We start from the raw sequence: 21,994 nt of genomic DNA, 5'->3' as shown, positions 1-21,994 counted from the left end.
TTTGTTTTGGGGTTTTTTTTGCTGTTCCCATTTTACTCATGGTCATTGTGGTGATTTGGTATGTGACCTTCTTCCTGGATTAGTGGGTATTGAACCCTAAACCTTCTAGAACTTGCTCACACGACTCCATGACATTCCTGCTCCATTGCTGCTATGATTTTGTACAATTACAAACAGGCACTTTTTGAAACAATGGGTTCCTCTTATGATTTCTATTTAAATTTTTATATTTGCATATTCGTCCATTTTTTTATTGTTAAAACTGTGCCACCTTTGAAGCAAACTTGGAAATTGTACTTTCACTGTTGTATAAAATAAACATTCTAAATATAACTGTTGTGAGAAGACCCTTGAGTCCTTCTAGCTGTGATGCAAAAGCACTACCACGGTGCCACCATGTTGTGGCATTCATAACTGGTCTACAGAAGCAAATAAACAGCACGGAAAGGTCGGAGCCTAAAGTAAAGTATTCAGTGAGTTCGTAACACCAGCATGACATCAGTGCTGACAGAAGCCTGTATTTGATGAACCTGGGTCACACAGTACTCAAACCCATCAAACTCAATTTCAAAAATATTTAGCGAGTGGGCGACACAGTAGCGAATGATGTATGTCAACGTTTGGGAAACCTGTTTGTGAAACTGAATGGGTTTGGGCTCAACACTTGTTGAGGTGATGTCATGCAGCTGCCATATTAAACTTTACACTGGGTCTACAGGCACAAGACCCATTAATATTCTAATCTCCACTTTGTGCAGACCGGCCCTTTGTGTGGATTCCTCTTGATCCGATTCCACACATTCCTTTGGCCTTACGCCACTCAGCAACTTTTCCCGCCAGCGGACACATCACAGGTTAACACACACACACACACACGTTTATCTACACTTGATAGGACTCTTTGATATAACCCAGAATTTTGCTACACGATGAACCCCAGTACTTTTTCAAACATAATTCAAATCCATAAAGCTATAAGTCATAAAAAGGATTTTTTTTCCCCAGCACCATTATAATTGTAATCATTTATACTTAAATCAAGGATTCACAATCTTATATCACCATTATGATCAAAATCCTTATTGCCTGGAAACTGGTTAGGGTTTTGACCCACATGGTTTAAAATACAGTGACAAGATGCAATGACACACTGGGAAAGTCACTTTCAAAGGGTACAGTTATGTAACATATGCTAGTTTTGGCTTCATAGAGCTGAAGAAATTCCATAGACCATTAACTATACCTGAAAGTGCCCAAATTAATAATTGAAACGACGTGAAATGGGAACAAAAATACAACAACGCATAGTTAGACAATCAATGTTGGAACGAACTCTGGATAAAATCCAGACAAATTTCATGCAAAGATTTTGCTGGATACCTGCTGGACAGGTAAGACTACACACACAGGTCTACTGCATCAGGTGGTAATATTAAATGTTACAGTTACAACATTTTCACTTGGTTTGCCAAAATAAGTCAGTGAGGAGATAAACATAGCTTTCTTAAAACAAGTTCTTCCGAGTTGTAAATCACAAATACCAACTTCCCAGTTTTATCAAATCATCTATAAATCTCATGGAGCAAACTCGCTATATTTGTCATGGAACCCCCAAAATAAATACTTTACTGCCAACAACATTAGCTGTAAGACAGTGCTGTGATGTTACCACAGAAATAAATGAATTTTTAAAAAGGTATCATGAGATTTCAGCACGAATTCAATTTTGTAGCCAACTGAAGGAGGCTACACCTTTAAACAAAGACATATAGCTCTCAAACAACCTTTTGGGAAATGAGCGAGGACAATCTCTTCACTTGGAAGGTATGAAACTCAAAATGGTCCCCACAAAGACAAATAAAACACACATAGCCATTCCCATATTTCAAAGGAAATTGTTGGGGGGGGTACGAGGCAGGAGAGCTTGAGGCACAAAGAGCGTATTAACCCCCTTGTCACCTTGCTTCCAAAAAAGCCCGTTGCCTAGCAGCCAAACGCTAGACAAGAGAACCCCTCCCCTCCACATAAACACCCCAAAACAAACCTGCAGCCGCTTTAGTTGCTCGGAGATGAAGCATGCGCCTGCCTGCCTACCTAATCCTGACACGGGGATGATTTTTATTGGTAGTCGTTAGTATCAGCACAGGACATTTGGTCCCGTCTGGATACCAGCTGCCCGAGGTTTGACCTGACAGGCAGTTCGTCGCTGTGTTGTGTAAACTTAGTGTCCGTCTGGAAGTGAAACGAGGCCTTCCCACTCAAACCACATCAACCAGACACATGGACATGAGCCAATACGTTGGCAGAACCGCCGGGTGCGTTTCTTATTTTTGGAAAAGCTCACAGTTATTACCTTACTGTTGTTCAGAGGGTCTTTCTGCACGAAAGCTTGCACAAATTCTTCAGGTCCAATGTAACTCAGTCGTTCCTAAAAAGGAAGGAAAAACTGCAATAAGTTCCCTCGACTCAACTATTGTTTAAATCAAGCCGTGGTAAAAACACCACATAGATCCAGTCCAGGATCTGCCGACTCCCTACAGGTAATGAAATAACTGTCCAGAACTATTTCCTAATCCACTCGAGTTGGATCTCCATCTGGATCTGGCCCACGTTTCCCAAGATCATCTTCGGATCAAAAAGTTCTGACTGTATTTCAGAGACCTACAACAAGACCCAGAACATCTTGACCTTAAAATTGTTTTGAGAAACATGAATTGGCTCAAACTCACTCAGGACAAAGAACACACCTCTTGGAATGATCTCACAGATTGGGTTTATCCAGATTATCACTTTATTTGTAGGTAAAACACAAGCGGGGGTGGGGGGGATTAAATATTGAAGCAAATGATCCCTTGTTGCAACTGAAGCAGCTGCTTAAAGCCGAATCTGTTGGGAAGGTGTCGTAGCACGGACCCACAACATGGGGCGCAAATGAATGGACAATGAGTAAGCCAAAAGGTAACAATTTACTGTTGTGACAATACACAACTAAATACACAGAAATTGCAAAGTCAATTAACACCAGGTGACGTGTGGGCAGGCTCGAAGATAGAAGACCCCGACGAGAGAGAGGCCGCGTCCCACACGGCCTCCACCACCAACGGTCTGAAGAACACCGGAGCCGCCAAGTCCCGAATCCCCAGGTGACCTCTGTCTTCGGCTGTCGACCCTGGTACTGCTGGCAAAAAGCAGAGACAAGATGAATGAGTGTAAATCCGTACACTCAGTGGTCTACAGTCTGTACACAGTTAGGAGGGAGCACCTCCACCTCCAATCACACACACTCGTGCAGCTCCTGATCTACCACTTATCTGGGATGGGGTGCGAGGTGAAGCCGTCACTCTCACACCAAACGCCAATCCTCCAGACAAGGCAACACTTCAGGAAAATGGCTGCAACAGAAGTTCAGTTGGTTACACAATGTGTCAGTCAGCAGAGAAATTACCTCTCGGTAGTCGATTTCTCGGCGAGGAGGTGGAGTTGCAGTCCGGCTTTTATGATGGTGATGATGATGATGAACGAGTGACAGCTGGTGCAGGGGATGAATGACAGCTGTCACTTCTTCTGGGTCTGGCGCCCTCTCGTGCTTGGAGCCCGCACTCCAAGCAGGGCGCCCTCTGGTGGTAGTGGGCCAGCAGTACCTCCTCTTCAGCGGCCCACATAACAGGACCCCCCCCTCAACGGGCGCCTCCTGGCTTGTCCGGGTGTCTTCTGTAGAAATCGGCCAGGAGGGCCGGGTCCAGGATGAAGCTCCTCTTCACCCAGGAGCGTTCTTCAGGTCCATACCCCTCCCAGTCCACCAGATATTGGAACCCCCGGCCCTTACGACGGACGTCCAGGAGCCTGCGGACTGTCCAAGCAGGCTCCCCGTCAATGAGCCGGGCAGGAGGCGGCGTAGGTCCAGGTGCACAGAGGGGCGAGGTGTGGTGTGGCTTGATACGGGACACGTGGAATACCGGGTGGATCCGCAGTGAAGCTGGGAGTTGGAGCTTCACTGCGGCCGGGTTGATGATTTTGAGGATTGTGAAGGGTCCGATGTATCTGTCTTTTAACTTGGGGGAGTCCACACAGAGGGGGATGTCCTTCGTTGAGAGCCACACCTCCTGCCCGGGCTGGTACGTGGGGGCCGGGGACCGTCGGCGGTCTGCTTGGGATTTGGCCCTCGTCCGGGCCTTCAACAGGGCAGAGCGGGCGGTCCGCCACACCCGGCGACATTTCCGAAGGTGGGCCTGGACCGAGGGCACACCGACCTCTCCCTCCACCAGCGGGAATAATGGGGGCTGGTACCCCAAACACACCTCAAAAGGGGAGAGGCCGGTAGCAGACGAAACTTGGCTGTTGTGGGCATACTCGATCCAGGCCAGATGGTGACTCCAGGCCGCCGGATGTGCGGAGGTGACACACCGCAGGGCCTGCTCCAACTCCTGGTTGGCCCGCTCTGCCTGGCCGTTGGTCTGGGGGTGGTACCCGGACGAGAGACTCACGGTGGCCCCCAGCTCCTTGCAGAAACTCTTCCACACCTGTGAAGAGAACTGGGGACCACGATCCGAGACGATGTCCGACGGTATCCCATGCAGCCGCAAGACGTGGTGAACCAGGAGGTCTGCTGTCTCCTGGGCCGTCGGGAGCTTCGGGAGGGCCACGAAGTGGGCCGCCTTGGAGAACCGGTCCACTATCGTGAGGATTATGGTGTTGCCCTGGGACGGCGGGAGGCCCGTGATGAAATCCAGGCCGATGTGAGACCAGGGGCGATGAGGCACTGGCAGGGGTTGGAGGAGGCCCGTCGTCCTCCGATGGTCTGCCTTGCCCCTGGCGCAGATGGTACAGGCCTGGATGTAGTCCCGGACGTCGGTTTCCAGGGACGCCCACCAGAAGCGCTGCTGGACTACTGCCACGGTCCTACGCACTCCGGGATGACAGGAGAGCTTGGACCCGTGACAGAAGTCCAATACGGCAGCTCTTGCCTCTGGTGGGACGTACAGTCTGTCCTTGGGGCCAGTCCCCGGGTCCGGGCTCCTGGTCAGGGCCTCCCGGACGGTCTTCTCCACGTCCCAGGTAAGGGCGGCCACGACAGTGGACTCGGGGATGATGGTCTCGGTGGGGTTCGACAGCCCCGCTTTGGCTTCTTCTTCGTGCACCCGGGACAAGGCGTCTGATTTTTGGTTCTTGGTCCCGGGGCGATATGTAATCCGGAAGTCAAAGCGCCCGAAGAACAGAGACCAGCGGGCTTGCCTGGGGTTCAGCCGCTTGGCGGTCCGGATGTACTCCAGGTTCCGATGGTCAGTGAAAACCGTGAAGGGCAACGAAGCCCCCTCCAGCAGGTGTCTCCACTCTTCAAGAGCCTCCTTCACCGCAAGAAGTTCCCGATTGCCAACGTCATAGTTCCGTTCAGCTGGGGTCAACCTGCGGGAATAAAAGGCACAAGGATGGAGAACTTTATCAGCCTCCACGCTCTGGGACAGCACGGCTCCTATCCCTGAGTCAGAGGCGTCCACTTCTACTACGTACTGGCGATCAGGATCAGGCTGCACCAGAACTGGCGCAGTCGAGAACCGGCGTTTCAACTCCTGGAACGCGGCTTCGCACCGATCCGACCAGGTGAAGGGGACCTTGGTGGAGGTCAGGGCAGTCAGGGGGCTAACTACCTGACTGTAACCTTTGATGAACCTCCTGTAAAAAATTGCAAAGCCGAGGAACTGCTGTAGTTTCCTGCGGCTTGTTGGTTGGGGCCAATCTCTCACCGCCGCAACCTTAGCCGGATCAGGGGCGACGGAGTTGGAGGAGATGATGAACCCCAGGAAGGACAAAGAAGTGCGGTGGAACTCGCACTTCTCGCCCTTCACAAACAGCCGGTTCTCCAACAACCGCTGTAGGACCTGACGTACATGCTGGACATGGGTCTCAGGGTCCGGGGAAAAGATGAGTATGTCGTCCAGATATACGAAGACGAACCGATGCAGGAAGTCCCGCAAGACGTCGTTTACCAAAGCTTGGAACGTCGCGGGGGCGTTAGTGAGGCCGAACGGCATGACCAGGTACTCGAAGTTACCTAACGGGGTGTTGAATGCCGTCTTCCATTCGTCTCCCTTTCGGATCCGAACCAGGTGGTACGCATTTCTAAGATCCAATTTCGTAAAGATTTGGGCTCCATGCAGGGGCGTGAACACTGAATCCAACAGAGGTAACGGGTATCGGTTGCGAACCGTGATCTCGTTCAGCCCTCTGTAATCAATGCATGGACGGAGTCCGCCGTCTTTCTTGCCCACAAAAAAGAAACCAGCACCCATCGGGGAGGTGGAGTTCCGGATCAGCCCGGCAGCTAAGGAGTCCCGGATGTAGGTCTCCATTGATTCGCGTTCCGGACGTGAGAGGTTGTACAACCTACTGGACGGGTACTCAACGCCCGGGACTAAATCGATGGCACAATCATACGGTCGGTGCGGAGGAAGAGTGAGCGCCAGATCTTTGCTGAAAACGTCAGCAAGATCATGGTACTCCTCTGGCACCGCCGATAGATTGGGGGGAACTTTGACCTCCTCATTAGCTGTAGTGCCGGGGGGAACCGAGGATCCTAAACACTCCCGGTGGCAGGTTTCGCTCCACTGCGTCACAACCCCGGACGGCCAATCGACCCGGGGATTGTGCTTCACCATCCATGGAAAACCCAAAATCACTCGGGAGGTAGATGGTGTTACATGGAACACTATCTCCTCCCTGTGATTCCCAGATACAACCAAGGTCACTGGTTGTGTCTGATGTGTGATTAATGGAAGAAGAGTGCCATCTAGTGCTCGCACCTGCAATGGTGCCGGCAGAGCCACCAGAGGGAGCCCTACTTCCTTTGCCCATCTGCTGTCCAGCAGATTCCCTTCTGACCCCGTGTCTATTAGTGCTGGGGCGTGAAGAGTTAACTCCTCACAAAGGATTGTTACTGGGATTCGTGCCGATCTGCGGGGTCTTTCCGCGTGTGTGTTATGGCCCACCCTTAGCCCAGATTCTAAGGACGGGCGTTTGTAGTTTGACCGTTCAGGGCAGTCCCTCTGCATGTGCTCACAAGAGCCGCAGACAAAACACTCCCCGCGGGCCAGTCTCCTTTGTCTGTCAGTTAATCTTACTTTGGCCCTGCTCGTGTCCATAGCCTCCTCAGCAGGGGGAGCTGTAGCCCCACGGGGCTCTCTGGCAGTGAAGCGTGGGGACGACGTCGCCTTGTCGGAACCGGAAGGGGGAGGGACGGCTCGTACCCGGTCACGCCCCCCGGCCTGCTCCCGACGATGCTCATTCAAACGGTTGTCTAAGCGTATAACCAAATCGACAAGCCCGTCAAAATCCCGCGGTTCCTCCTTAGCCAGTAGGTGCTCCTTGAGGACCGGTGACAGTCCATTTACGAAGGCGGCGCGGAGCGCAACGTTATTCCAGCCGGACCTCGCTGCCGCGATGCGGAAGTCGACTGCATACTCGGCTGCGCTACGGCGCCCCTGTCTTATCGACAGCAGCACGTTTGAAGCGGTCTCGCCTCTGTTGGGATGATCAAACACTTGTTTGAACTCCCGTACAAACCCAGTATAAGACGTTAGGAGCCGTGAGTTCTGCTCCCAAAGCGCCGTAGCCCATGCGCGTGCCTCTCCTCGAAGCAGATTAATAACATAAACTACCCGGCTAGCATCTGATGCGTACATGACAGGGCGCTGTGAAAAGACGAGCTAACACTGCATGAGGAAGTCCGCGCACGTCTCGACACAGCCCCCGTACGGTTCCGGAGGGCTTATGTAAGCTTCAGGGGATGGTGGGGGGGTTTGTTGAACGACCAGTGGTACGTCTGATTCAGGCCCAGGACCAGCCAGAGGAGGAGCTGCAGCAGCGCCCTGATCGTGCGCTTCCACCCTGGCGGCGAGAGCCTCCACTCTCCGATTAAGGAGGACATTCTGCTCGGTCACTAAATCCAACCGAGCCGTGAAGGCGGTTAAGATCTGCTGCAGCTCACCCAACACGCCTCCCGCTGACGCCTGCGCTCCTGGCTCTGCCATTGGCCGTTCACGCTCGAGCTGACGCCCCTCGGAATCCATGACGATTGGCCGAGAAATCCTGTTGGGAAGGTGTCGTAGCACGGACCCACAACAGGGGGCGCAAATGAATGGACAGTGAGTAAGCCAAAAGGTAACAATTTACTGTTGTGACAATACACAACTAAATACACAGAAATTGCAAAGTCAATTAACACCAGGTGACGTGTGGGCAGGCTCGAAGATAGAAGACCCCGACGAGAGAGAGGCCGCGTCCCACACGGCCTCCACCACCAACGGTCTGAAGAACACCGGAGCCGCCAAGTCCCGAATCCCCAGGTGACCTCTGTCTTCGGCTGTCGACCCTGGTACTGCTGGCAAAAAGCAGAGACAAGATGAATGAGTGTAAATCTGTACACTCAGTGGTCTACAGTCTGTACACAGTTAGGAGGGAGCACCTCCACCTCCAAATCACACACACTCATGCAGCTCCTGATCTACCACTTATCTGGGATGGGGTGCGAGGTGAAGCCGTCACTCTCACACCAAACGCCAATCCTCCAGACAAGGCAACACTTCAGGAAAATGGCTGCAACAGAAGTTCAGTTGGTTACACAATGTGTCAGTCAGCAGAGAAATTACCTCTCGGTAGTCGATTTCTCGGCGAGGAGGTGGAGTTGCAGTCCGGCTTTTATGATGGTGATGATGATGATGAACGAGTGACAGCTGGTGCAGGGGATGAATGACAGCTGTCACTTCTTCTGGGTCTGGCGCCCTCTCGTGCTTGGAGCCCGCACTCCAAGCAGGGCGCCCTCTGGTGGTAGTGGGCCAGCAGTACCTCCTCTTCAGCGGCCCACATAACAGAATCAGGAATCTGGCTCACACAAGACCAACACCACCCCAGGGGATGACAATTTGGGCAAGTCTGAACTGATGCTCCTCATCTCATTAGGCTTTTTAACAGAACTGTCAGCACCGTCCCAAAACTGATCAGTAATGCTGATGAGTAAAACTGTACACCAATAAAACTAATACCCTAAACCACAATAATAACACTCAGTTCAGACAAAACAATATTGAAGATTGTTCCTTGAAGAACCCGTAACATTTGTTTTTCCATGAACAAACCATTTCAAATCAATACAGCAGCAGGTCGGACATGGAAGGAGCTGCGTTCATTTCACCTTCCATCACACCATCAGCTTGCTCGTTTCTCATGTTGTCTGCTTGGTATTGATTTGGTTTTATTGTCTCCAGGTCCATGCCAATAACCCTTACCAAAAAGTAGTATATGCAAGTATGTTTCAAGTATACTTCTAGTTTACTTTTTATATACTTATCAGTACTATTTTTTGGTAAGGGGAACCTCAATCACATCAGGATTTTTCATATTTACGTGCAAATATGTTTTGAAGCATCACAGTAAATGATCGATGTGATGCAATAACTTTAACTGAGAAAAAGTTTGCCTTCCAGACCTTGTCTGTTCTTTTCCATGTTTCTGTAGATTATCTGGTACTGCCGCTGAATAGTAAACCAATAAAAGTTATCTATACAAGATCATGTAATAACATGACTGAACCATTGTCCAGGCATCATGACGTTCATTCAATTAAATATTCACAATGGAAAAAGTCCAGTCAGTCAATGGATAACCACATCGACCCCATCAATAAAGGTGCAAATTCCATTTCACGAGTCAAAAAATGTTAAACCTATAATTCCTCTTTGATCTTTTTAGCCATTGAAGTCATAACAGGAAATTTCTTCTGCACAACTATAACTTTATTCCTTAGTATTCAAATTTAAGAATTCACAGTTTTATGCTGCCAATATAATCAAAAATTTACCCAGTATGGAAACAGTTTGGGATTTTGAGCCACATGGGTCAAAAATACAGCGACAAGACTACATGACATATTTTCTGTGAAAATGTGGTCGATCACCTCATGGGATGTTCTGACCCTGAAACAGACTCTGCTAGTAATCAAAGGCAGCCAGAGACGCCATTGGAAAGGCCTCATATTGGGACATATTTCACACAGTGTTTTCGCTAGATATCTCCTAGACAGATAAAACAATGCAGGAAACCTGCTCGTGCACACCTGCACTTCCTTTTTTGCCTACAAGATTTCAAGAAGCAAACTCATATTTCTCAGAATCCATTACCAACAACAAAGTTAGGTGTATTTCTGCGATATACTGCAAAAATAATAGTACTTTAAGAAAACAAAATTACTTTAATAACAAAAAATAAAAAAATCGGCAGCTTTGTGGAAAAATGATTTCTTGACTCAATAATTATCATTCAAGCTAAAATATACCTTATTTTCCAAAGTATAAATCACTGGGATTTTCTGTTTTGTTTTTCCTAGTTTGGGAGGTGCTGCGAATTACACTCCAGTACGACATATATACTGAAAAAAATCACACCTTTGTTATTGATAATAATAATTAGAATGACCACTATATATCAGACTTTACCAGGAATGAAAGGATGACAAAATAAACTCTACTATAATAAAAAGGGAAATGCCAATAATAAGAAGACATCTGCAACAATGTACAAAAAACCCAATTAAAGGGCTGATAATACAGAACAAAGGTGTGATTTATATACAGGTTTTTCCCCTTCAAGAGGCATTCTTTAAGAGGTGTGTCATACTCCAGAAAATACCATACCATTAGAAAATTGTGAACACAATGATCAGATATGTATATAGTAAAAAAAAAAAAAAAGATTAAAGCAAGAATACACATCAGAATTCCTGCTGTTTCTTTCAGTTCTTACCAGCTCTATGTGGGTCAGCTGCTGGGCAACAGTGAATGGGTCATTGCAGAGAGAAAGCAAGTCCCTCTGGATGGTTGCCTGGGGTTTAGCCTTAAGAGCCGTCAGCCGCTCAACTGCTGTGGCATTAATCTTGACTAGCGCCTCCTCATACTGGCTTAGAACAGTCAACCTCCTGATTAGCCCCTGGCTCATTTGGGTGACCGTTTTTCTGTAAACCTGGGGAAAGGGTATAATAAGGACAGAGAATAAGGACATTCTGTCAGACGTTCACCTGCTGGTATGTGACAATCAAATCCTGCAAGTTTCAAACAGTTGGACTATGAATCTTAAAAATGTCCTGTTTCCCAACAGCATTTAATATTTGCAGAAGTTTAATCCATGACTTTTGTTTGTTATACAATTTTGCAAATATATGAACACCCAATAGAGAGCCTTGATGAACACCTGCATAAACTGACAATTCACAAAACTCAAGCATACTGAGGTTTGTTATAATAAACATAGCTGCGCCAGATTTCTAGTAAGTTTGGCGAGACAACAACAACAAAAGAGCAGAATGAGAGTGAAATTTGACCAAAACCTCCAGTTGCAGGCACACATCCTTGCTTAGCTCATCTGGAGGCGTTTTCAGTGCAGTGGTTTCCCCAACCACTGCTCTGAGCAGTAACCGCACACATGCATGCACACACGCATGTGCGCACATGTTGATTATATGTCAGCAGAAATTTGAGCAAACTGAGGCCAGCTCTTGGTTCAAACCACAATACGACCCTCAAAATCTCAACCTCCGGTAATTACTTTGAAGAAAACATCGCTCTGGTCACACACTTAGAAGGTCAGTCAAAATATTACGCAAGTCTGTTCCGGCCAGGATCATTAAGGTCTCTGAGGTTACGAAGCAGAGCATGAAACTAGACTGCAAGGATTTGGGGGGTGCAGGATTCCAAACACTCCCCAGAATCAAGCAGGGTTCAGACCACAGTTTCATAATTGTTCCCCTGCTGACACATGTTGGAAATTGCATTAAAGGGTCCATGCACAGACGCTCATGTGTGTTTGATTTTGTGTACTCCTGTTACGTATGTATTATGGCCTGCTTCCATCCCACCGGTATGAGTTACGCAAAAGGGTTGCGGTGACGAGGCCCTTTTCCCATGACCACATCCCTCCTCCCTGCGCTGGCTGCCAATTCAGCCTCCAACATCTACAAACACGTCTGACTTCAGCAGGGTGGGAATTGACAATTCCCTCGGAAAGTGCCTGGAGAGCAATTGAGATGGACCTTCCTCACACTGCTGGAAGCAGCAACAGCGAGATCTTTCTTCCAAAATTCACTTCCCAGGATCAGACAAATGCATTAGTTGAGAGCCAATGTGGTTCCACGCGATGTGAGGACATGAAAAGACACATCCACGCATCAAACAATCATCTGTGTGACTGGAAATTACCATTTTAGTGAACAATGATTGAACTTCAACTTGGAAAAAAAATGAGAATGACAGGAGGCCAAAGAGTTCACCAAAATTATCTGTGCTCATCCTGATACACAAGTCAACTGATCCCACGGGGAAGGTGATGGTCCATGTGGTTAAGCTTTGGGCTTGAGACCAGAGGATGCTCGGATCAAACCACAGCCTAACCTGAAAATCACTAAGGGCCCTTGGGCAAGGTCCTTAATCCCCTAGTTGCTCCCAATGTGTAGTGAGCACCTTGCATGGCAGCACCCTGACATCAGTTGATATTGGCACCGTTGATCCTTGACTCAAAATACATACACACACCAAATGGCAAATATCAGCTCTCCACAGTTTGTACGTGATCATAACTGCACACATGCAAAGCTTTTTATCTTTTCTGCATTCTGCTGTAAGCAGGTGCTTTTAATTTGACAAAAAAAAAGACATTAAGCGAAAGACATTAAAAGAACTACAATTTTCACTTATTGTACCGGGAGCATGACACTTAAGTCATTCATGGTAATAGCAACACAACACTTAACTAAATGGACTAGACCAACTGAACTACAAAAACACAATAAATCATTAACACTAACAACACTGTTAAACAAACATGAACCACAATAACATTTAAAACCCCCAAACCCCGATCTCCATGGTGCATTTCAGCACAATGTCCATTGTTTACTGGTAAGCTAAAATTGCTAATTTCTCAAAAAATCTTTGTCCTATCAATTTTGTTTTCACAGCATTCATCCTTGACCAAATATACATAACCATACCATTTGTGTGTGTGTATGCATATACGAGGTCTATTAGAAAAGTATCCGACCTTATTTTTTTTTTCAAAAACCATATGGATTTGAATCACGTGTGATTGTTTCAGCCAAGCTTGAACCTTCGTGCGCATGCATGAGTTTTTTCACGCCTGTCGGTTGCGTCATTCGCCTGTGAACAGGCTTTGAGTGAGGAGTGGTCCACCCCTCTCGTCGTTTTTTTCATTGTTTAGGAATGGCTCAGAGACTGCCGCTTTGCTTGATCAAAATTTTTTCAGAAACTGTGAGGGACATCAAAGTGGACACCATTCGAGAAATTCAGATGGTTTTTGGTGAAAATTTTATGGGCTTCAAAGAGATTACGGAGTGTTACTGTTGCTTTAAGGATGGCCCAGAGCGACTGGTGGTGCGCCGCGCTCCGAAGCCGCCATCGACAGGCTGAGCAACACATTGAGACAGACGTGCGGAGGAATTCCGCGTGTCGCGTTGAGTGATTATCCGAGAAATTGTGGATGTGCCTGGACATGCCAGAACATGTCCTGTGAGGCTTGATCACAGCGTTGCTTTGCACCATGCGGCACTGCCGCGACGCGCAGAATTCCTCCGTACGTCTGTCTCAATGTGCCAAAAAAGTGCTGATGTCCACGTCTTTTCACAATTCCTGTGCTAGCCAGATGGCATCCCGGATAAAACACAGCGTCCAGTTTGGAAATGAACAGCACATTCCACTGTTACAGGAGTTTTTGTCATGGAAAGAGGAGCGGAGGCTTCGCACGTCGCGGCGGTGCCGCATGGCGCAAAGCAACGCCGTGATGAAGCCTCACAGGACATATTCTGGCATGTCCAGGCACATCCACAATTTCTCGGATAATCACTCGATGGAAAAACCACCGACAGCTGTCTGAACGCCATCTCAAAGCTGTCCTGTGAGACCAAAACGGAGGTGGTTTTGTCTCGCTCCAGTAGCGAATCCATTGTGACGTGCGAAGCCTCCACTCGGCTTTCCATGACAAAATCTCTTGTTAAAAGTGAAATCTGCTGGAAAATGGATGATGTCCAGCTCTTGTGATAACCAGAGAAATGGCACACGATGGTCACGGATCCAGACAGCCATCCGTTTAGAAATGAAATGGTCGCTCAGGCTGTCGATGGCGGCTTCGGAGCACGGCGCACCACCAGTCGCTCTGGGCCATCCTTAAAGTGACAGTAACACTCCGTAATCTCTTTGAAGCCCATAAAATTTTCACCAAAAACCATCTGAATTTCTCAAATGGTGTCCACTTTGATGTCCCTCACAGTTTCTGAAAAAATTTTGATCAAGCAAAGCGGCAGTCTCTGAGCCATTCCTAAACAATGAAAAAAACAACGAGAGGGGTGGACCACTCCTCACTCAAAGCCCGCTCACAGGCAAATGACGCAACCGACAGGCGTGAAAAAACTCATGCATGCGCACGAAGGTTCAAGCTTGGCTGACGCAATCACACGTGATTCAAATCCATATGGTTTTTGAAAAAAATAATAAGGTCGGATACTTTTCTAATAGACCTCATATATATATATATATATATATATATATATATATATATATATATATATATATATATATATATATATATATATATATACACACAAAACAGCTACTATATATTATTTTATCTAAGGACCTGATTAATAGTTAAACCAATAATAGGAATTTTGTAAAAATATTACAAATACTGAAAATGTTGAAGGTAAAATGGTTTTCAGTTCTGACAGTAGCAACCCCCAAACATGAACAATTATACAAAGCGATAAAAGCAGCAAATCCTTCATGTGAGGGCCTTGGGGGGAAGAAGAACTTGATTCCAACAGTTTAAGAACCATGTTTGACCACTAAGACGTGAGCAATAACTCCTATTCCAAACTCGACCACAAGCTGCAGTTTCCATCTCAACTTCAAACAGAAGGCGGGCAGGAACTGGCAAAGAGCCCCATCATGACACATCTGACAGATAACACATCTGACGTTTATAAGCATCGTATCTGCTCAATGTGATCACCGGTGAGGCAAACGGGGCCACTCTGTTCCCGCTCGCCCTGGAACTGATCCTGTAGCAGCAGACAGCTGCTCTGATCAAGTCACCGCGACTGACTGCATGATAGTGCTGGGTCTCAGCTTTCCTGGCTGTTTGATGCATACTCCTGTGGAGTGCCACCTGACTTCCACACAAGACCTGGATGTTTCCAGGAATCCAAGCAGCACTAATGAACTTTAAATGTGTCTCCGACATTCTGCACGAATCCAGATTTAATGAATGTTTGTATAAATCAGTCACACATTTTGAAATTAAGGAGTTTTTTTGGTTTTAAATCTGCACATTTTCGGAGAAGGCGGCTGCTGCTTTCCATCGAATGAGCTCAAATCAAGACTGCGGCACTTGTTTTCCTCTCAGCTGCAGCCGCCCGATATATCCAACCACATCCATAATGACAGCCTTACAGTGCAGATCAAGGTCCCGGGCTATGGTCTGAGAACCACTTTGACCAGATGTTTGGGAGATTTATTCCGGACTCCAACCCTTTCCCAGTGCTCTGCAGTTTGAAGAATCAACATCTGACTCTGACCTCGAAAACCAAAACATTGGAAACTTAAAAAATAAAGTAATTTGGAGAACCTGCAACAAAAAAGAATGCTTAAATCACTCTGTTTTTGAATCCATGAACTTGGATAAACAACATCCTCCTTTGCTTGTGACCATCGGTGAATCTATAAACCATTCATTGAAAACCCATGTGAGGCATGTGGTGCTAATCCAGAACACACGTGCACATGGTTCAAGATACCACAGCATCATCTGAAGGCCAAAAAAACTCTCTTTGCCAACACAGTGCACGTGGGATGTGTTTACAGGTGTGATCCAGTCAATGGTCTCACTTGTTAATGACAAAACCTTTACTTTTAGCAAAGAACTGCAGCAGATTCTCCATGAAAATTCAGTAAGGTATATCTTCTATTATGAATTTCAAATCTAAGGTGGAACTCTACTAGTGTATACTAAGGTACACCTAAATATGTCCATATTAATAAACATGTACATTTTGGACAAACATGAACTTGGGTAAACTTGTCCAAGTTCAAAGAATACATGATTCTTATTTTTCCATCTTTAATCTTCAGTCCTTTTGGTTGTTCAGGGTGCAGCTGATGGTGATTAGTCCATTTCATACTGTGTCATTATCGCCACTGTGTTTGAGTCAAGCCAGAAAATAGTATCAACTCTCAGCAGCAACAACCAGACTGATTCTTATGAGATTTGGTGGAACGATGGAGCACTGGCAAAGGGAACCCCGTGTATTGTATACTGGTGGTAGAAAATTGTTGAGATGAAATCACTGAATCTCCACACTGGTAAACCCTGTATTGAAAAGCCCAAAAGGTCTGTTTGGTTACTATTATCAGCAACAATTTGGCCATTGTCGTGTCTCAAGGTTCTTGAAATGTAGCAATATCTCCACCTAGTGGACATGTATCATCAATGCAGGCACAATAGAATTTCACCAAATCTATCGTTTATATATACTGACACACGCAAACACACTTTAATCTAGATGTTATAGAGAACTGACAGGGACAAATTAACAGGCAAACAGAGAAAGGACTGACCTCATCTCCACTGGCCAGCCGGTGGGTCAGCTCCTTCAGGCTGCACATCATCCTCTCATGTCTGAAGTCATACGGGAATGTTTCTGTCCATTCTGTCAGCAGCTGCAGGACCTTTGGGGTGATCTTCTTGATTCTCATCTGACAAACAGACCAGGGAAGCAAGAACAGACTTCAGTTTCTGACCGAGTGTGCCCCCGGTACAAAGTAACACATCGGCGATCCTGAACAACTGGATGACATGTGAGGTGGGCGAGTCTGGATGTTCGCGTTCTGTTCCACCTTGTCAGCGTGGGGGTCACTGAGTCGTTGCTGGTCCATGCAGAGTTGACACACTTTGGACATGAGCTCGTACGGATGGATGAAGAGACGAGAGCTGAGCAGGAATGTGAAGATGTACGTCCTCTGTGGACAAAAAAAAACAGCTTGAAAACCAACTCAACTTTTGACAAGCCTCTTCTACGCCAGAGGCAGAGTGTGTGTGTGTGTGTGTGTGTGTGTGTGTGTGTGTGTGTGTGTGTGTGTGTGTGTGTGTGTGTGTGTGTGTGTGTGTGTGTGTGTGTGTGTGTGTGTGTGTGTGTGTGTGTGTGTGTGTGTCCCACCCCATCTTCCGAGGCCATTGACCAAAAGTGTGAGTTACTAAACACTGCTGCATGCAGAATTCAAATATTTCCAAAGATCAATAAAATAAGAATGGCATATTATAAACTATGACTAAACAAGACAAAAATTATGATGGAATCATTTGCCAAAACGATCTGCATTAATGATTCAGTCAAAATAAACAATTTGATGACTACACATTAGCACTTGTTCCATTTGGTCAAAGGAATACAGCATTCCTGTTGTCCAAACAAATTTTCTAATTGGACAAATGCTAATGTCAAACACTTTACATGCTTTGTTGCAAATAAAGTAATATGTGCACAATTCAAAATAAATTTTATGGTTTTTAACTGTATTTTCCAGAGCATAAGTCATGGTTATTTTCTATCAAACATTCATTGTTGACAATAACTATTTTTAACGGACTTTTCCTTGACTCAAAACACTAAATTAAAAGTACACTACAACAATACACAAAAATCTGAAACTAAAGAGCTGATAATACAGAAAAAAGGTGACAAACTCAGAAAATACAGAATTTGAAGAAAACTACCATGATGTAAATAATTTTTCAGATTGAACTTTGTACTAAAAAGGAAAGAATAATAAAGGTTACGATATTTTTCAGCATATGTCACTTTTTAAATTTTTTTTATTAGTTATATAACTTATATACTGAAAAATCACAACTTTGTTATTAATAATAGTAATTATAATAACTATTTATACAGTACTTTCCCAGGAATCAAAACACTAAACAAAATGAACTCCAAAATAAAAGAACAAATAGTAATAACAAAAGTGTTCTGAGAGCAAAATATCCCCTGTTGGCAAATACTGTTTTGGAACAAGTGCTTGCTACATTCTTCTAACATTTCAAAGAATGTGATAGTTGATTTCAGAATGCAGTCACCAACTCATGAAACTGGCAACATCTACATTTGTTAATCACTGGCCCTAACGCTACCAAAATGTGTCAGTGTTGAATAATATTACAAAATGCATATTACCAACCTATAACAAGGAATTGTATCAAGTTTCCACAAATTCCTACTAAAAATGTGAGATGAGTTGATTTCAGAATGCCGGCACCCACACTCATGAAACTGATGGAGTCTAGATTTGTTAATCAAGACCATAACTCTGGTAAAATGGGCCCAACTCGAAAGAGCTGATAATATGTATATTACCAAACTATAACAAGAACTTGTACCAAGTCTCATGAAATTCCTCCTAAAAATGTGAGAGTAGCTGATTTCAGAATGTTTATACCCTTTTTGGGATGGACCTACCGACAGACAGACGGAAATCACCACAACATAATCCCCCTTTGGGTGCTGGGTGAGCAGGGGATAAAAAGTACACAACTAGGGCTGCAGCTATCGATTATTTTAGTAATCAAGTATTCTATCAATTATTCTGTCGATTAATCGAGTAATCAGATAAAAAGTACTTACGTGTTTTTAACAACATAAGCAATGGCACAATGTCGCTGCATCATCACGGAGATTGTCAAATTTAGTCTATCCCTTTCTGTTTTCCTGGGTAATCATTTATTTTTTCACATCTTCACAAGTTTTGCATCTTTCCTGGTGTCAGGAGCTCAGCCAAAGTCCCCAAAGACATTTTGCTGAAATGGCAATGGGATGTGGCTTTCTGTTTTTTGTTTTCCCCAACTTGTAAAATGCAAGGCTCACAGTCAGTTTTTTTTATAATTATTATTATTATCATTTTATTTGAGTTACTGTTTTTGTGAAGCGTTACGTGTTGCCCAAAAAAGCGAAAGTTAAAAAGCAAAACACTCAGTGTGAGTCGGAGCAAAACACAGAAGGAAGAGTGGACTTCTTTCAGAGACGGTCAATTGGCCGGGGACGGAGCTGCGAGGGCAGTGCTGAGCCGCTCACACCGGGCAGAGACAGGCAGCCACCGGCCGCCACGCGAAGAGCCACCCCCACGTAGAGTGGAGATCAGGCAGCGGACAAAACAGTTTTTTTTTTTTTTTTAAACAGACAAACACACTGATTCGCTTTAAATGCGCGGTAAGCTGTTTCAGATGATCAGCGTGGACCATTTTTCTCCAAAAAGGCTTTATTTCACTCTGTGTGTCCTGTTGGAAACCTGTAGCTATTGTGCAAATTTTACTAGTGCTTACACGACTCATGCATGCTCTTGTCTTCTTCTGTTTGTTTTTCTGGGGACATTACAGTGCCACACACAGGCCTGGCATATCTACTACAACGTTAAACGAAGCTTCGAGGCACAGAATTTGCCTCGAACATTTTTTGTAATCGAATTATTCAAGTTACTCGACTAATCGTTTCAGCCCTATACACAACAACAATGTACAAAAACCACAAATTAAAGAGATTATAATACATAAAAACTCCATTGCCAACATATGCATATTTGAGTTTTTCTTCTTCGAGAGGGATTTTTTGACACATGTGACTTATGCTCTCGGAAGTACGGTAATAATGCTTTAAGTGTAAAATGTGCATCAATCCAACAGCTATGAGAGCACATTATGAAAGTGTCATCAAGACAATGAAATACAATCAAGAACCAAACCCTTGCTTTGTTGTAGCACAAAATATTTCACTTGAATGATTATTTTATGAGCTAAACAGCAGACGGGGGACCTAAACTTTTTAATGCATGATACACGAGCAGAAGAGAAAGACAAAGACAGAAAGACAAAATTCAAAGTCACCTTGGGACTTGAAAGTCTCCAAGAGCGTCTCAGGCAGATCAAACAGAAAAATAAAAGCTTCAATGAACTCAGACTGAAGAGGCAAAAGAAAACAAACCAACAGGGATGAAAGATCGTCAGAGATATAAAATAAAAACTCACATCTGGATAGTAGTCCACAGTCGGGACTAAGTGGTGAATGAGGGCCTCCAGAGAACCTGACACCAGGTTGTTGTCATGGTAATAGAGGCCAGCGAAGCCTTCGTCCTTGGTCTGGTACAGGTTCTTGTTGTAGCTGCCGGTTCCCACCTGTCCTGTGAATGGTGGTGTCTGAGGCATGTTGTCCTGCGGCAGACAGAGGACACAAACAGTTAAAGTCTGACAGATGTTGACCCACAGACGCGGGAAAACCCAGAACTCAGAATAGCTGCGAGACATAAACACAGACAGCAGAGGTTTGTTGTGGGGACAGTTCCACCTCTTGGTAAACCCCGTCCTTGCGTTGTCTATTTTAAAATGTCTGGTTTAAGGTTGGGTTTTTTATGTACAAATGTGATGACTTCCAAAAAAAAAGAGGATTTGAAATACAAACTGTTTTTTTTTTTTAAGTAAGCAAGTCAGGTACACTGAGCAAATTCAGTAAGAAGGATTTCTTGGTTCTGGTTTACAGCTTCACTGTGTGTCAGAACTAAAACTTTGAAGTAAAAACATTTTTCAGGCTGCAGTTATTCAAGATCTTTTCTAATCCATAATGGAGTACATTTTGCCTTCTTCAGGTTTTTCTGGAAAGTTTGGTTCAGTTGGTGAGGTTCTTTTTTTTTTTTTTTTTTTTTACGTGTTCAAGCTCTGGTGCAAACAACCGGGCAGATCATGGTCCAGTTGGAGCTGTGCGGATCCGATCAGTGTACCCCCCACAACTACCCTCCAGGACAAAGTCGCAAAAGATCACATACATCCACAGATTTACAGCGAGCTACATTTAACATTTACAAATCAACAGCAGCAGGATGCAACGTGTTAAAATGAACTCCGTCTGAAGCGTAAATTTCAAGCTGGCTGTCACAAGTATAGAAGCACAAACACACCCCTGCCAGGCTACCAACCTCCTGACCTTTGACCCTGCCACTCTGGCTCTGTCTCATGCAATACAGGCTTGTGCAATGTGGCTGAGAAAACACACAAAGGAGTGTTTCACTTTGGGGGTTCAACACAGAATGCAACCCCCCCCCCCCCCCCCCCCCCCCCCCCCCCCACCACCACCACCACTACTATCACAACCCCCGACAATGTGGCTGTCTGCAGTGACAGGAAGTCTTTCAGGCTGATGGACTGTAATGCTGAACACAGACACCAGGAGATACAAAGTGCACCTGCCCCCCCTCCCTGCACACACCCCAAAGGAAACAGTTCAGTGATTTGTTTCAGCTCAATTGTTTCTTTGGTGGCAGAATAAATTTCTCCAGTAATCAAAGGAAAACCAGTAAACATGGATGTCCTAATACCCACCTGAAAAAAAAGAGTAACACTGGAGCTGAAACCATCCTGGAGCTGAGTGCTTGCATCAATCGGCAAACAGATGCACAAATCTACTTATTTGTGCTAAGTTCCATTGTTACATCTCGTCTCTGCACTGTGGCTCTACTTTGAAGTTCTGCGATTTAAAGTAACACCAGGCTTTGTTCAGTGCTGAGGTGGATTACAACAGTGACGACAGCTCATTGCAGAGAGAAACCATCACACTGTTCAGCGTGATGACCGCAGTTCATTGCAGAGAGAAACCATCACATTGTTCAGCGTGATGCCTGCAGCCCATTGCAGAGATAAACCATCACATTGTTCAGCGTGATGCCCGCAGTTCATTGCAGAGAGAAACCATCACATTGTTCAGCGTGATGACCGCAGTTCATTGCAGAGAGAAACCATCACATTGTTCAGCGTGATGCCCGCAGTTCATTGCAGAGAGAAACCATCACATTGTTCAGCGTGATGCCCACAGCTCATTGCAGAGAGAAACCATCACGTGGAGGAACACTTT

At 45.5% G+C, this 21,994-nt stretch overlaps 1 protein-coding gene across 1 annotated transcript in view; it reads right to left on the bottom strand.

Annotated features, from left to right (window-relative positions):
- Positions 1 to 21,994, bottom strand: part of rasgef1ba (RasGEF domain family, member 1Ba) — a 79,295-nt gene that overhangs the window by 48,657 nt on the left and 8,644 nt on the right. The window contains exons 2-6 of the mRNA XM_034171188.1: positions 20,122 to 20,304; positions 16,947 to 17,069; positions 16,668 to 16,805; positions 10,792 to 11,007; positions 2,354 to 2,428 (exon numbers count right to left, since the gene is read on the bottom strand). Coding sequence (XP_034027079.1) covers positions 2,354 to 2,428; positions 10,792 to 11,007; positions 16,668 to 16,805; positions 16,947 to 17,069; positions 20,122 to 20,298 — 729 coding nt within the window. The 5' untranslated portion in view covers positions 20,299 to 20,304. The remainder of the gene's footprint in view (positions 1 to 2,353; positions 2,429 to 10,791; positions 11,008 to 16,667; positions 16,806 to 16,946; positions 17,070 to 20,121; positions 20,305 to 21,994) is intronic.

Source organism: Thalassophryne amazonica, chromosome 5 (genome assembly GCF_902500255.1).
Source record: "Thalassophryne amazonica chromosome 5, fThaAma1.1, whole genome shotgun sequence".
Classification (NCBI taxonomy): Eukaryota; Metazoa; Chordata; class Actinopteri; order Batrachoidiformes; family Batrachoididae; genus Thalassophryne; species Thalassophryne amazonica.
The sequence above is the reverse complement of the archived record's forward strand: the minus strand, read 5'-3'. Positions and strand labels throughout refer to the sequence as shown.